The sequence below is a fragment of the Crinia signifera genome, chromosome 1 (assembly GCF_055691185.1).
Source record: "Crinia signifera chromosome 1, ASM5569118v1, whole genome shotgun sequence".
Lineage (NCBI taxonomy): Eukaryota > Metazoa > Chordata > Amphibia > Anura > Myobatrachidae > Crinia > Crinia signifera.
In genome coordinates, this window is record NC_139217.1 from 172,000,813 (window position 1) to 172,015,816 (window position 15,004).

At 41.3% G+C, this 15,004-nt stretch overlaps 1 protein-coding gene across 3 annotated transcripts in view; it reads left to right on the top strand.

Moving 5' to 3' along the window:
* Window positions 1-15,004, top strand: part of FRAS1 (Fraser extracellular matrix complex subunit 1) — a 460,024-nt gene that overhangs the window by 324,413 nt on the left and 120,607 nt on the right. For all 3 annotated transcript variants that reach the window (XM_083177073.1, XM_083177084.1, XM_083177093.1), the window contains 3 exons: window positions 35-178; window positions 6,566-6,712; window positions 14,669-14,809. In XM_083177073.1, the coding sequence (XP_083033199.1) occupies window positions 35-178; window positions 6,566-6,712; window positions 14,669-14,809 (432 nt within the window). The remainder of the gene's footprint in view (window positions 1-34; window positions 179-6,565; window positions 6,713-14,668; window positions 14,810-15,004) is intronic.

Sequence of the window (15,004 nt, forward strand, 5' to 3'; positions counted from 1 at the left end):
GTGGTAAACTGTCATATCCCTATGTTTCTTGCAGGTTGTCACCTGTCCTGTAGAACCTGCAGTGGCCCAGGCCTGAACTTGTGCACGTCCTGTGAGGATGGTCTTATTTTGTCTCACAATGGGATGTGCACTCAGACATGTGCCCACGGATACTACCGAGATGGAAATATATGTAAAGGTTTGTAACCATTGCACCAGTTTTTTTTAAGAAGACTACAGTATTTCATATTTTGTGTTTTGTGTGTGTCACAAAATAATCTACATACAGTATAATGGATTCATTTTACTTCACCTGTAGTGATCTGCCATATAACTGGAAAATATTGCTGTAAAATCCTTATCTTGTGCAAAATATGGGAGGGTACTTGCTAAGCTGTATCACATTAAGGCCCTTATTCTGATCGATGCGGTTTTTCCCGCTTGCGTACGGGCCGCCGATGTTTATCTTCTGCGCATGTGCAGAGGTCACTCTGCGCATGTGCAGGCGATTTCGCCGCAAGGATTCTCTATACGCCGCACAGGGGGCGTAGAGGGGCGTGAGGGGCTACTTATCCTCATTACCCTATGCATACGCCCCGCGTTTCATGGGCGTTCCCATGCAAACGCGGGGCGTATGCATGGTAATGAGGCCGTGACGCGTGGGTACGGGGCGGGCATCTGACATCGCCGGATGTCAGCTGCCCGCCCCCATACAAGATTTCACACGGACAAGTGTCCGTGTGGTCTTGTGTTGCGGGACCTGGTGGAGCGTGCGGCCCTGCATTCGATGTTCGGCGACCATCGAATGCAGGGGCTGCTCCCACCATGGAGGAGGCGTATCCCCGTCCAATTTCATGCGGATCGCCACATATCCGCGTACGGACGGCAGGTGGCGATCCGTATGGAAGGCGGGGATTCGCCTGCACGGTCGGAGCCGCATATGCGGCTCCGGCCGCACCAACCAGAATAAGGGCCTAAGAGAGAAACGCTCACAGTCATAGTTCACACTATTGAGCATGGATTATTTAGCAATATATCCAGTGGCTGATAGGGGAAATCCAATTCAGCGCAATAGATCAGTGCCTCAGAACAATTGGACAAAGGCAGTTGGAGTCCAGTAACATTGCTTATCTTTCCGCACTCCTCTTTGAGTTGCACAAATAAATTAGCTACCATATTTAGTAATAATGGGTCCAATTCAGACCTGAATCCTTGGTAACGAATGTTCCAAACCCAGAGATCAGGTAACATGCCGCCCCGCCTCAGTCTCTCCCACCCCTGTTCATGGCTATGAATATGTTTGCAGCCGTGCGCACAGGGGAAAAAACATTCTCAATTACTCACCATCCAATGATTTTCCTCCTGTTCGCAGTCGATGAGTAAGTCTAGACTAACTTCCCCACGCACCGGCCCGCCTGCATTTTCAGACAACACGCCCAGAAAAATTTGGGGTGGCACCTACAAATGCCCCCCGGCTGTCAATCACCTTGCAAATAGCCATGGATGGATGTCATTTGATAATCGATTGGCTGTGAATTCGCAGCCGAACGAACAGATCTGAATAGATGCAATATTAGACTTAAAATTAAACTAAAATTGGGTAAAAACCTGGGATCCAGTGATCATCAATCAGTATGGTTCAGAATAAAGACTGACTTATCCCATACAAAAACAAAGATGCTAGGTTTTTATGAAGGCTGATTTTGTAGGAATGGAAAAATGTGTAAACAATGCTTTGGCAGAGTGGAGGAACTCAGAAGGAGTGCAGGAGAGGTGGGACAAATTTAAAAATGTGATACTAAAGGCAACAGAACTTTGTATCAAAAGGGTTAGGAAAAGCACAAGGAAAATGACATCAGTGTGGTTTACGAAAGAAGTAGCAAGTATTGTGAAAGCAAAGAAGATGACTTTTAGAAAATATAAGCAGACACACAAAAAAAAAAGATAAAGAGGTGTATCTTGTAGATAGAAGGAGACTAAGAAGGTAACCAGAGGTCCAAAGGCACAAGCCGAGGATAAAATGGCCCAGTCAGTGGGTAAAGGGGGGAATTTTTTTTTTATATATACACAAGTGAAAGGAGAAAAACAAAAGGAAGAATGGGAAACTTGTTGAGGGAGACAATTTAATAGCAGATCATCTTAATAATTATTTTTGCTCAGTATTCACTACTGAAAAAGAGGGAAAAGGTCCACAGTTAAGTTGCAGGGATATTCCGAAAAAAAAAGAAATAAGTACATTAACAGAGTGGAGGAACTCAGAAGGTCCTAACAGAACTGTAAAAACTAAAAGTGGATAAATCATGGGACAGATGGGATACATACAAGGATACTAAAAAAGCTACCATTAACAGAAATATTCAACCAGCCACTAACTACAAGAGCGATTCCAGAGGACTGGAAATTAACAAATGTTCTACCACTGCACAAAAGTGGAAGAAAAGAAAATGCAAACAACTACTTTCCAGTGACCCTAACATCAGTAGTAGGGAAATTGATGGAAACACTCTTAAAATAAAGAGTTGTAGATTATTTTATATCCAGCAATTTACAGTATCCGAAACAGCATGGATTTACTTAGGGGAGATCATGTAAAACAAGCCTTATTACCTTTTTTTGACTGGATGACTAAAGTCATAGATAAAGGAGGGCCATAGATATAACTTATCTAGACTTTAGTAAGTTTTTGACCCTGTCCCACATTGCAGACTGCTAAATAAACTTAAAAATCATGGAATGAGGCTAAGATGGTTGAATGTTTAGGATCTTGGTTGCAGGAAAGGAAACAGAAAGTTGTAGTAAATTGAGTACATTCACAGAAGGGTAATGTTACCAGTGGAGTACCCCAGGGATCTGTACATGGACCAGTGCTTTTTAATATCTTTATTGCTGACACTGCAAATGGTGTTGAAGGGAAAGTATGCCTTTTGCAGATGAGGTATGCAATAGGGTAGACACTCCAGGAGGGATAAAACACATGGTTGATGATCTAGGTCAGGCTTGTCCAAAGTCAGGCCCGGGGGCCAATTGCGGCCCTTGCCATCATTTCAAGTGGCCCGCAGCCTCCAGCCAGAAGCGGGCTGAGTATCAGATGCAGGATGCACAGCACAGGACACTAATGGTGGGGTCCCGGCGAGCGTGCCTTTACCTTGCTGTCTGCAGCAGTGAGGAGGTGGCGGCCACCACAGTGAGATGTGTTTGGCGGCTTTCGGGTGAGTGTGCATCCAACCCCTGGCATTCAGAGAATGGGGGGCAAGTTACGAGACAGAATGAAAGGGGGCAAAGTGGGGAACATACAGTGAATGGGGGGCATACAGTGAAGGAGGGGCAGGCTGGGGGACATACAGAGAAGGATGGTCAGGCAGGGGAATATAATGTGAAGGGGGCAGAGTGGAGGACATACAGCGAATGGGGGCAGGCAGTGGAATATACAGTGAAGGGGCAGGCTGGGGGACATACAGTGAATGGGGGCACGCTGGGGGACATAAAGTGAATGGGGGCAGAGTGGGGGACCATACTGATGTGATTAAAGATTCAAAGAATGTCAGGCTGAATGGTCGGCCCCCACACATTTACACCTCACCAAATCTGGCCCTCGTCGCAAAAAGTTTGGACACCCCTGATCTAGGTAGTCTAGACGAATGGAAAAATTGCAATGGTATGGCAATTACAGTTTAATGCCAACATTTTTTAAATCATGCACTCTAAAATTCAAAGCCTAAATATAGTATTAATGGCACTATATTGGAAATTACTGAGGAGGAAAGGGATTTAGGTGGTTTCTATTTCAAGTGACTTAGTCAGATAAGCAAATGTAACAAAGCAATGTGGAAGGTAAGTCAGATGCTTGGTTGCATAGAAAGAGGAATTAGAAGCAGTAGAAAGAAAGAAGTAATAATACCACTGTATAGGTCATTGGTATGGCCACATCTAGAATATTTCTCCACCTTCTTCAACTGATCATCTGTTTGTTTTCCAGTTTTGAAGTTTTTAGCATTAGAACTATGGGCCTTATTCTGATCGGTGCGGCCCGATCAGAATATGCGGCCGCGACCGTGCAGGCGAATCCCCGCCTTCCATACGGATCGCCACCTCCGTCCGTACGCGGATATGTGGCGATCCGCATGAAATTGGACGGGGATACGCCTCCTCCGTCTTGGGAGCTGCCCCTGCATTCGATGGTCGCCGAACATCGAATGCAGGGCCGCACGCTCCACCAGGTCCCGCCACACAAGACCACACGGACACTTGTCCGTGTGAAATCATGTATGAGGGCGGGCAGCTGACATCCGGCGATGTCAGATGCCCGCCCCCTACACACGCGTCACGGCCTCATTACCATGCATACGCCCCGCGTTTGCATGGGAACGCCCATGAAACGCGGGGCGTATGCATAGGGTAATGAGGCTAAGTAGCCCCTCACGCCCCTCTACGCCCCCTGTGCGGCGTATAAAGAATACGTGCGGCAAATTCGCCTGCACATGCGCAGACTGACCTCTGCACATGCGCAGACGATCAACATCGGCGGGACGTCCGCATGCGGTAAAATCCGCACCGATCAGAATAAGGGCCTATATGTAGCTAAGCAGATATTCAAGATAAACACAGCAGCACAGGTTATGTCAGGAAGTGGGTGGTTGTGTAGATGAGGACGCATATAAGGAGAGCAATGGAGGTAGGCCTGAGCAGGGAGCATGGTCTAATGATACTGTCAAGTTACTTGAGACTCCCTACACACTGATGCAGGAAGACTATGGTGTTAAATACACCTCCTCCATATAGAAGGATATGTATACATTCACATTTATTTCCCTCAAATCTCTTCAATAAAAGAAATAGAGCACTATTTGCCAAACTAATTTCCGGTGAGAACATTTTCATCTATTTGAGAACACTGCAAGCTATTGTCAGAAATAGTGAGTAACTGTTTTTAGTTTTGTCCTTTTAACTTCTGTGTCCTTCCATGAACCATTAGTTCTGAATACCTTGATATCAGTATTGAGTAATGTGGAGTATGAATTAAAGAACAGCCAGATCTAACAGTGTTGAAAGACAAACTAAGGATTTCATCATACAGAGCCAGTTACAGCAAAGATTTAGATTAACAGTGGCAGACTTCTGAAAGACTCCAATAATTGTATTTGCTATGTGACTGGAGATAATTGACACAGTGTTTTCTTGGCCACACTAAAAAAGAAATTTATCATTTACCTGATCTATGAAGTATGTTCTTAAAAAGAAAAGTAAACACGTATCTTCTAAAAATGCTTGCAAATAAAGTAACAAAATGCCCTGGGACAGAAACTGAGGACCCCTGTCCTCCACTCACACCCAAAATATACATCATAATATACCTATGTGCACCCCAGTCATCTCTGAGATGCTAGCCTATAAGAACTCTGTTCTCTTCTTTGCCCTGTCAACATTTTGTGCTTTTAAGTGCCCAATTGTGTCTGCTGGTATTACCACCTAATGTCTCTGGGTCTTGTCTTATTCCTATTGTCTCTTTTTTATGTATTTTATTCACTCTTATCTGACTCTATCTTTCCTCTTATTTTCAATACTGCTATATATGTCTTTATCCTTCCTTGACTTCACCACCCATTTGTCTGCCCTCATGTATTTATCAGATATCTACATGTCATTGACTTGACCTAGAGAGTTTATTTGCTCTGATACAAATATTTGAATTAGAGATGTGCAAATTTGGATTTACCCGGATCACAAATTGGGATCTTATTGGCTATCGTCTGTCACATGTTTTGGACAGCCAATAAGAACAGTTTAAGAACCAATAAGAACCAAGTAAATCATCCAATCTCGCAGATCTCTCATTTGAATACCTATTTCTATGGTCCCAATACATGTAATCACTAGTTTGTACCATTTAATTTATTTATTTTGTGCACATTCCTGCTCAGAGACCACCATCCCCATGCTTAGCATCTCAGTGCTTTGCTGGAGTACCAGAATAGTCAAGTGAATCATATGGCTTCCAACAAAGCAGCAAAACAACTACAGTTCTAGTCCCAGAAATTCCACCTTTCCAATAAACACATATTGCCACCATAAACTGAGAGTTGGTAGGAGCACACATGATGACAGTATCAAACTTATACCATACCAGGAATACAATGAAAAACCCATTGAACGTATTGTGCCATTATGTGTTTCGCATGGATATTTTAATTAAAATCAATTAATTGTGTTAAATACTGTATATGCCTTAGGTTGGAAAGTGTGGAGAAATGCTGCATTTGTATATGTTATTTAAAGCTGTAGCCGTTCCCAAGTTGTCAGATTTTAGTATAAAGCAAAGATACCCATAAAACAACTCTCAAGACAGTAACTCACCATCTGCAGATCCTATATATTTTAGGTGTCAGGATATCCAGCACCTACTGTACTGTCTTTCTACCTGCTGCTTGTTACTATGACTAATCTATGCCAGAACACTGCACACCAGACCAAGTGACCTTCCATGTTACACAGCGTGTGTTATAACACAGATTGAAAATGTTTGAATAGCAGAACACCAGCTTATGTTGCATAATAGGTGTTGCTAACTCGTCTTGTTTCCCTTTTGCAGCATGCAACAGCCAGTGTTTAACATGTGACTCCGCAGAAGGGTGTTCTGCATGTAAAGACCCAAACAAAGTTCTGCTATTTGGAGAGTGCCAGGATGAAAGCTGCACCCAGCAGTATTATCTTGACTACAGCAGTGGAACATGCAAAGGTAAAAAACTGCCTAAAGCCATGTCACGATCACAATTCATTCATTGTTCTATTGATTGGCCAAAGCATACCTCCCAACTTCTGTGTTGGGGAAAGCGCCCGAAAAGGGAGCGGGGTGTATGCAAATGAGGGCACGGCTTATGCTAATTAGCCACAACCTCATTTTCATACGAGAATAGACGCTGTGCGCATGCGCACAGCATCTATTCTATTAGATTGTGGGGTCTCCCAACTGCCACCCCCCCGCAGCGGGACAATGCCTGCCGCGGGTGGGACAGCAGGACAGGACCCGAAAATCGGGACAGTTGGGAGGTATGGCCAAAGTAACATTAAAACCCCTACCATATAATGAAAATTCACTTTGAATGTTAAATTATAGGTATGTGCAGACTTAGGGGGAAATTTAGCAAAGGGCTTATCGCCATACAATTTGGGGTGCAGTTTTTAAACCATGTAAATTTCTGTTTATTTTCTTATATAGTGCTGCATAATCCATTGCCCTTTACAATTGGAAATAGTGATAAATCAAACTGGGTAGTAACAGATCGATATAGACGTAGGAGGGCCCGGCTCCCAAGCTTACAAACTATTGGTAAACATACACATTCTGGCCAATTCCAATACTGATGGAGTTGAATTTTTTGTTACTGCCCTTTTCGAGCAAGAAAACCCTACTAATTCTTATGGTACATGCATTACACAGTGGGCCTTATTCAGATCTGAGCTCAGTACAAATTTGTTTGGAAAATGGGCAAAACCATGTGCACTGCAGGTGGGGCAGATGTAACCTGTGCAAAGAGAGTTATACATAAGACATACCTTACAGCTTATAAACTAGGACAAAATAAACAAGAAAGTTAATAACAAGTTAACATTTATATGGCAAAGGGAACATTGCTATGTAAGGTATTTTATAAGGAAAACGAAATTGAAAACCTTAGATAAACAAATAATTACAGAGCTATAGGTAACCTTACTGCGTGTGTTTATATGTGCTGTAAAGTCTGTCATGCTTCCTGTAATATTAATGAACTTTGGAATGCGGCTATAAAAGTGGGCACCTGATGATACAAAGTGTTGTGCTCACAGCTGGCCTTAACCAACTTGCCACCCTAGGCAACCTTTGTCTTGTGCCCCCCACCTACGATGCACTTGAAAAAAGAACATGGCATTGCGAAAGAGATGTGGTCTCACAGAAAGGTGTGGCCTTGTGTTGTTGTGCTCTGCTTCCCCCTTTTTGTTGTTCTCCCGATCCTACACAGCCTCATATCCCCTTGCACCTCCCCAACCTAACCCAAGTTTCTCTGCAGCGCCAGCCTACACAAGTGTCTCTTTTAGTCCAACTCTAGAACATTGTTTAAATAGTTTTACACTTTTATATATAATATCTCAAAAAGCCATGAATGAATCCCTGCAGACTCTGGCCCCAGCCCACACAATGTTCTCTCCAGCTACCACAATTACCTTCTTTGATGTCTTCTGGTTGCCTATCACAGTGTCTCCTCTGCTCTGCATGTCTCTATGGGGAATTCACATCTGCTATGGTGCTATGGAGAGTAGTGTCTCTCTAGGACAGGGTTGCCCAAACTGGTCATCAAGTTCTACCAAAAGTTCATGTTTTCCAGCCACTTAGCTGGTGCACAGATCTAGTCATTGCTATCATATTTTCAAATACAGTATGTGCTGTGGCCTGGAAAACATGAACTGTTGGTAGATCTCAAGGACTGGTTTGGCCACCCCTGCTCTAGAAGCATTGGGGCATGAACCCATTCAAAATGTTACTAATTGGCCCAAAAAGTTCTGTCTACACACTGTGACTACACCCTGGCTACAGCCTGTGACTTTTTGCTGTGACCCAGAAGTTCTGGCTACACCCTTTAACTGTGGGCCAAATAGTAACATTTTGAATGAACCCATTCAAAATGTTACTATTTCGCCCAAAAAGTTATGGCTACACCCTGTTGCTCAAAAAGTTATGGCTACTGGCTACGTCCTTTATAGTGCTACCCGTGATTTGTTAAGGTATTAACTGATTACTGAGACCTAACTGGGTTCTTTTTCAATTCTTTTGTATAGTATTCTTGGTTTATGTTCTATTCTGCAGTATATAATAGATAGAGATATATTTTTGCTTTGCCTTTTTTTATTACTGTATGCCCAGTATGCTAGGATAACTTTATATAAACATAAATTTCAGAAGCCAGTGCTTACAACGAAGGCCAGCATTCAAGTATTGCCGTTTTTTTTTTTTTGCCAGTTGGAAAACAGCAATGGTTCACCGATTGTTTTTCCCCATGCCATTTCACGTTTTTTTTTTGTCAAAACAGTATCGTTCAAAACGGACCCCAAAATCGGGTGAAAATGGGCACAAATTCACCAAAATACGTGGATCCTTGAGAAATCTGCCAATGCACACAGTTTGCACTTGTGCTGAATTTTTCGCCCAGGCAAAATATCGGCACACAGATTGAATAGGGCATATCTAATTCACCATAAATACAGGAGAAAATTGCCTGGCGACATATCCGGCACAGATTGAATACCCCCCAAAATGGGTAAAACACATTTTGGGGGGTATAGTCTCACCACATGAGTGAATAAACCAAAATTGTGATCACCCTTTAAAAAGAAACATCCATAAGTAATAAAATCATGTAATTATGTGCCAAATATATTTTGTATAAGACGATTGTACACTTTTGCAATTATTATCAATAAAAACAGAATATACAGTATAAAATATTCTGCAATATGGCATGCTTGAAGCTTGAGGTGGCAGTCTGTTGAAATAAAAATTGCTAAATGACAGGTGCTCCCCCTATAATCTGCCACTGCTTAAAAACTAGATCTTTGGGGTGCCTTGAGGACAGCATTTAGGAGCCTCTGCTTTAAGAGGTAAAAGGTTAAGTTCAGGTTAAGTTAAAAAAAACTTAGTAAGACCGTACCTAAGGACTCCTTACATTTCATAGTAAGCATTGTATGGTCACAGGGCATACTACACAGGTCATCGGTTCTCATTAGTTCTGCATAGCATGGCATGGGTGCAAATGGAGAAAGTATTTTATTCTAATGCAAAAGTGTTTTAATAGTCAAAATATTAGTACAGAAATGGTAGAATCTCTGCCTGTGCTTTCTCAGAGGCCATTTTTAGATACAGCACCTACCAGACACAGGACAGGCCTTGTTATATCCAACATAAAACACTATAAACTAGAGCACATTGTTTATGGAATAACTCAGGGTTTTGTATAAGTCTCTTTTATTCCAGACTACACATGTATGAAGTGGTTGGTGGTAGAGATGTGGGATTGATCTTTAAATAATGCACACTCTAAATTTAATTTTCTAAGACATTTATACATTTGTTTTAAATTCAATAGCAGAGTTCTTGGTAACATAGACAGTTTGATAAATGAAAAACACTGACATGTCACTTAAACTCATATTGTGTCATGTATCTATCTTCAGGCTACAAATTAAAAGGAGCCCACTGGTAATACAAGCATGAGTATAGAGTATCTGCTGGTTTTGAAGCAAGTGTTTGTAGTACAGTATTCTGCAGTAGTAGCTAGAAGTTAAGGCACAAGCCAATAACACATGTTTGTAAATGAATCCATTGTGTGGACTCTGAGTGATCTATTACTGTTATGATAGCTCTGTTTAACAAAGGGTTAGAATGGAGAATCTATGGTCTACTCACAATTCTAAATGCACTTATATATAATCTCATTTTACAGTTACTATGTACACCTGAACATTTCTTTATCTCATTTGTAAAAGTAGTGTATGCATGAGCCAACTATGTGGTAAACTTAACGGTATCTTTAAAGGAACATTGAGACTAATGTTTTTTAAATCATTTGGCATGAGTAAAGCAATGTTGTCAACCTTACCTTCTGTACCAGTGGTATAGTGCCCAGGAACGATACACTTGTCAAGCCAGTCCATGGTATTAAATGTTAACCTCCTTGTGCTACAGTATGTACTGTATTTGCAAGTACACTACAGTGAATGTGCATTTATACAGTGTGGATGTAAACCAATGTATTCTAAAAATGAATATACTTATCCCAATGCAAAGCAGCCAGAATACAGCTGTACTCTCAGGCGTATATTCAATGCACTTTGGCAAGCTGTGACAGCGAGAATTGCTGATAGCTCGCCGTCACAGCTCGCAAGTATTATTCAACTGACCCCCCTGCACTCGCCATTTCCACCTCGCTGGGTTTCGACACTGCTTGATGTCACAGCTCGCCAAAGTGCATTGAATATACACCTGAGAGTACAGACGTATTCTGGTTGCTTTTGCATTGGGACAAGTATATACATTTTTAGAATACATTGGTTTACATCCACACTGTATAAATGCACATTCACTGTAGTGTATTTGCAAATACATAGCACAAGGACCTTAACGGCATGTGCAGTCATCAAAATGGCAAGGGTTGCTGTAATATGCAGCGGGCCCACTGCATTAGCGACGAACCTCTCCGTTCAGGGGAATCCTCACTGGCGAGGATTCCCCCGGAACATAGAATAGGGTGAGTGGCCAGTGAGGGTGTTAGATGTCGAGGATGGCTTGTTTTTGGCGATCCTCACTGAAAACATGCTACCCTAAATTTAAAGATACAGCACTCCCCCATTCACTAATCACCCCTAACAGCACCAACAGAATCTAATGGGTGGTTTTTGTGTGTTAATATGCAAAAGCAAAGAGACGTTGTGATTCTATAACTAAAATAACCTTATTTTAATAACACACTCTTAAAAAAAAAATCCATTGATTTTGTTAAGAAATTAACAGAATATAGGCATGGCACACATTTTAATCAGCTGAAGCTGCTGATGTGTCCTATACATACAGCTTTGCAAATAGGACATTGTAAATGTAATAGTTGCAAACTAAGACACTAGGCGCTACCGAGTCTTACAGAGCTCACAGGTAATGTGTAATGCGACTTTTAGCGCATAGAGGATAGATAGATGTGGACACATCTGTATCTCTATTAACTGGAGTTGTTCTAGTGGCCAACAGTGGTTCTCCCAATGTTTCTCCCAATGAGGCAGATGTATAAAGCTTTAACAAGAGATAAATCCAAGGGTGATAAGGAGAGATAAACGTCCAGCCAATCACCTGCTAACTGCCATGTTATAGCCTGTGTTTGAAAAAAGTCAGTAAGGAGCTGATTGGCTGGATGTTTATCTCTCCTTATCACCCTTGCATTTATCTCTTGTTAAGGCTTAATACATCTGCCCCATTGTGTATGTTATTGAAAAGACAAAGCAAACATTTTCTCACCTTGGGGCATTATTACATTGATTTATGTGGATGAAAGGCAATATTGTGGCTCCTACACTTGTGGATAAACACGGAATATCATAGATGTAAATATTCAGACACACTGAAGTTAAAGGTATAGGAACATGGCGCTTTGAAGAGCAAGCACAGCCTTGGCTCCTAATATGCAGTGGAGAGAAATGATCGCACTCACGGGTTTGTTTGCAGAAAAATCACTGTGCTTTATTATCAGTATTTCAGTCAGAGAAGATGCATTCATCATAGGGGCTCCTGTAAATGTCCAATGTTATTTCACCCTTTTATCTGTCTACATGCATATAAAGTATAGGGAATCATCATTGTTTTATATACACTAGAGGGCTAGTGTTTTTGAGGCTTCATCTTATAAAAGATCATAGTACTGTATATGTGAAGAGACTGGAGCAGCAGAGACATCACTCAGCTTGCCTCCTGTCGGGTTAGGAGGAGTACGCATAATATTTGCATATCTCCATCCACAATATCCAAGTGCAGCTTCTATTTATATTTTGCTAAAATAGAATTATCCAGACATTGAGCATTAAAATAAAAACAGTCATTTGTCAGTATTGAGATGTATTTCTTACATACTGGTTTTTGTTTATGAAATATGTGTTGGATACTGTGTGTTCCTTCCTACCACAGTGGACAGTATTATTCATGTGATTAAATGAATCGGGCAATAGTGATAAGTGGAAGGAAGATCAGCCCATTGACTTTTGGTAATACTTAAGCCATGTACACAAGGGGCTATGGGAGCCTCGTGCTGAGTGATGTGTTTAACCACAGATCGCTCAGCACACATGGCTGGCACACAGTGCGTTGCATCAGCGATGTGTGCTGAACGATCTGTGCGGACCAGTGTTCTCTGACTAGATTTTTGACGGCATGCGGTCAAGATCTAGTCTATCGATAAAGTCGCACGGGACCGTGCATCACCATCGCTGGGGAGTATACAAATGGGGCAATGTGTGCTTAATTTCGAAAGCAATATAGTCAGCCCTGTTATCACCCAGTGTGTATGGCATAGTTGCCTCCCCTCCTGCATTCACAATCTCTTTTCACAATCTCTCCATATATGGAACTTTTGGGTGGAGCATGACACGCCCCCTCAATGGGGCGCTTTGCAAAATTCTACTACCAACTATAATCTCCCTGAAACCAGTTTTCAAAAGTAGGCAAGTATGGTGTATGGGCCTAAGATAGAAAGCAAAATAGGTTTCTAAAGAGAAAAAAAAATAATTTGTGAACTAAAATAGACTTTTTGTATCTATAGGTTTGTATTTTCATGCTGATACCCTCGGCCCGATATGAACTTGTTTGTTTACAACAACGGCTGGAATATTTTGCCAATTAGGCTTATCAGTCTCTTAGAAGTTTTCATTCCAAATTCTCATTTCTGTTGTTATTCCCACCTGCTCTGAGCTGAATGTATCAAACAATAAATAAAAATCTCTTATTCAGCATCACAAGAGGGGGTTACGGTAGAATTAGGATGTGCAATATTGATCCGGATACAGTAAGTATGGTCTAACTCTAAGCCCTGACCAACGCATTGCCGTTCTTTTGTTTTATTTTGTTTTATTGTGAAATAAATATATGCTTCAGCTCTATTTCAGCTCTATCATTAAAGCATTTTTTTCCCCTTATATACACTTGCTGCCAGCTATAAATCCCTCATTGGGAAGAGATTTGTTTTGCAGTGCATTGCTTCTGCAACAATAAGGCTGCACTCATTAACATTAGAAGATTTTGATCAAAACTAGGTAATTCTAGGGAACCATATTTAATGGCTGTGTGGTCAGTGTAGGCATTGTGCTTATATTTTTGGCGTATATGCTAAGATTATATTTACAGTATATACTGTACACATATACTCTGTTGCTACTTCTTGCTGGGGCTTGGCAGAGTCCCCTGCTACAGACTGCCATTCATCATGTAGTTAGTAGTGACCTCTAGGGGCAGATAATGATACAGCACATTAACAGAACTGAGGAAGAACAACTTCATACAACAAAGTCAAAATATGAATATAGGCAAGTCTATTCATTTGTTTCAGCAAAGCTGCAAATTACGATGATCTATCATAATTTGATGATCCATCTGTTTTAACTGCATCCATCGCACTAATCGGGTTGATAAACAGTTTGAAAGCTTTTCTCCGTGACCATGTTTGTTTCTGTAGAGAAATAAAATCCCAATCAAACCTCCCCACAAAACAGAATAAAGCAGATGTGAAGAGAGTTAGATTTGGGTGAGTTATTTTGTTTCTGTGCAGGGTAAATACTGGCTGCTTTATTTTTACACTGCAATTTAGATTTCACCCAAATCAAAGTCTCTCTATACATGTTACATTTGCCCCATCTTAAGTCCAAATGGTTTTGCCCATTTTAAGAACAAATTTGCCCTGCGATCAGGTCTGAATTAGGCCCTGTGTCACCGCAACTGTGTAGTGTGCATATATCTATTTTCAACCAATGTGGCAAGCGGTTCATATGCAGAACTTAATTTTGTTGACTATGGCATTGATGGCACACAGATACTGTAAGATTGCTTTGTTATGTGTATTTGCTTTAGTGTTGTATTGCAGCTTTTGTTTGTACAGTACAGTTTTTATTTTATATTTTTATGTATTTTCAGAGTGTGACTGGAGCTGCAATGCATGCAAAGGACCTTTGAACACAGACTGCTTGCAGTGCATGGACCACTACATTTTACATAATGGTGCTTGTGCTGAACACTGCCCACCATCTTACTACAAGCACGGGGACACCTGTAGAGGTAGGGTGTTATAAATCCTCTCACCTGTATTACTGCTCAGCTGGACTTTTCAAAGCGCTGTATCTGACCACATTCATTCTTAGGGAAATTGTGAGCTGTTTCAAAAACATTGAATAAAAGAATTGCTTCAATGGGATAACAGTGACTGTTATTAATAATAATATTTTTTTGTTTGTGTACTATATGAAGAGATTT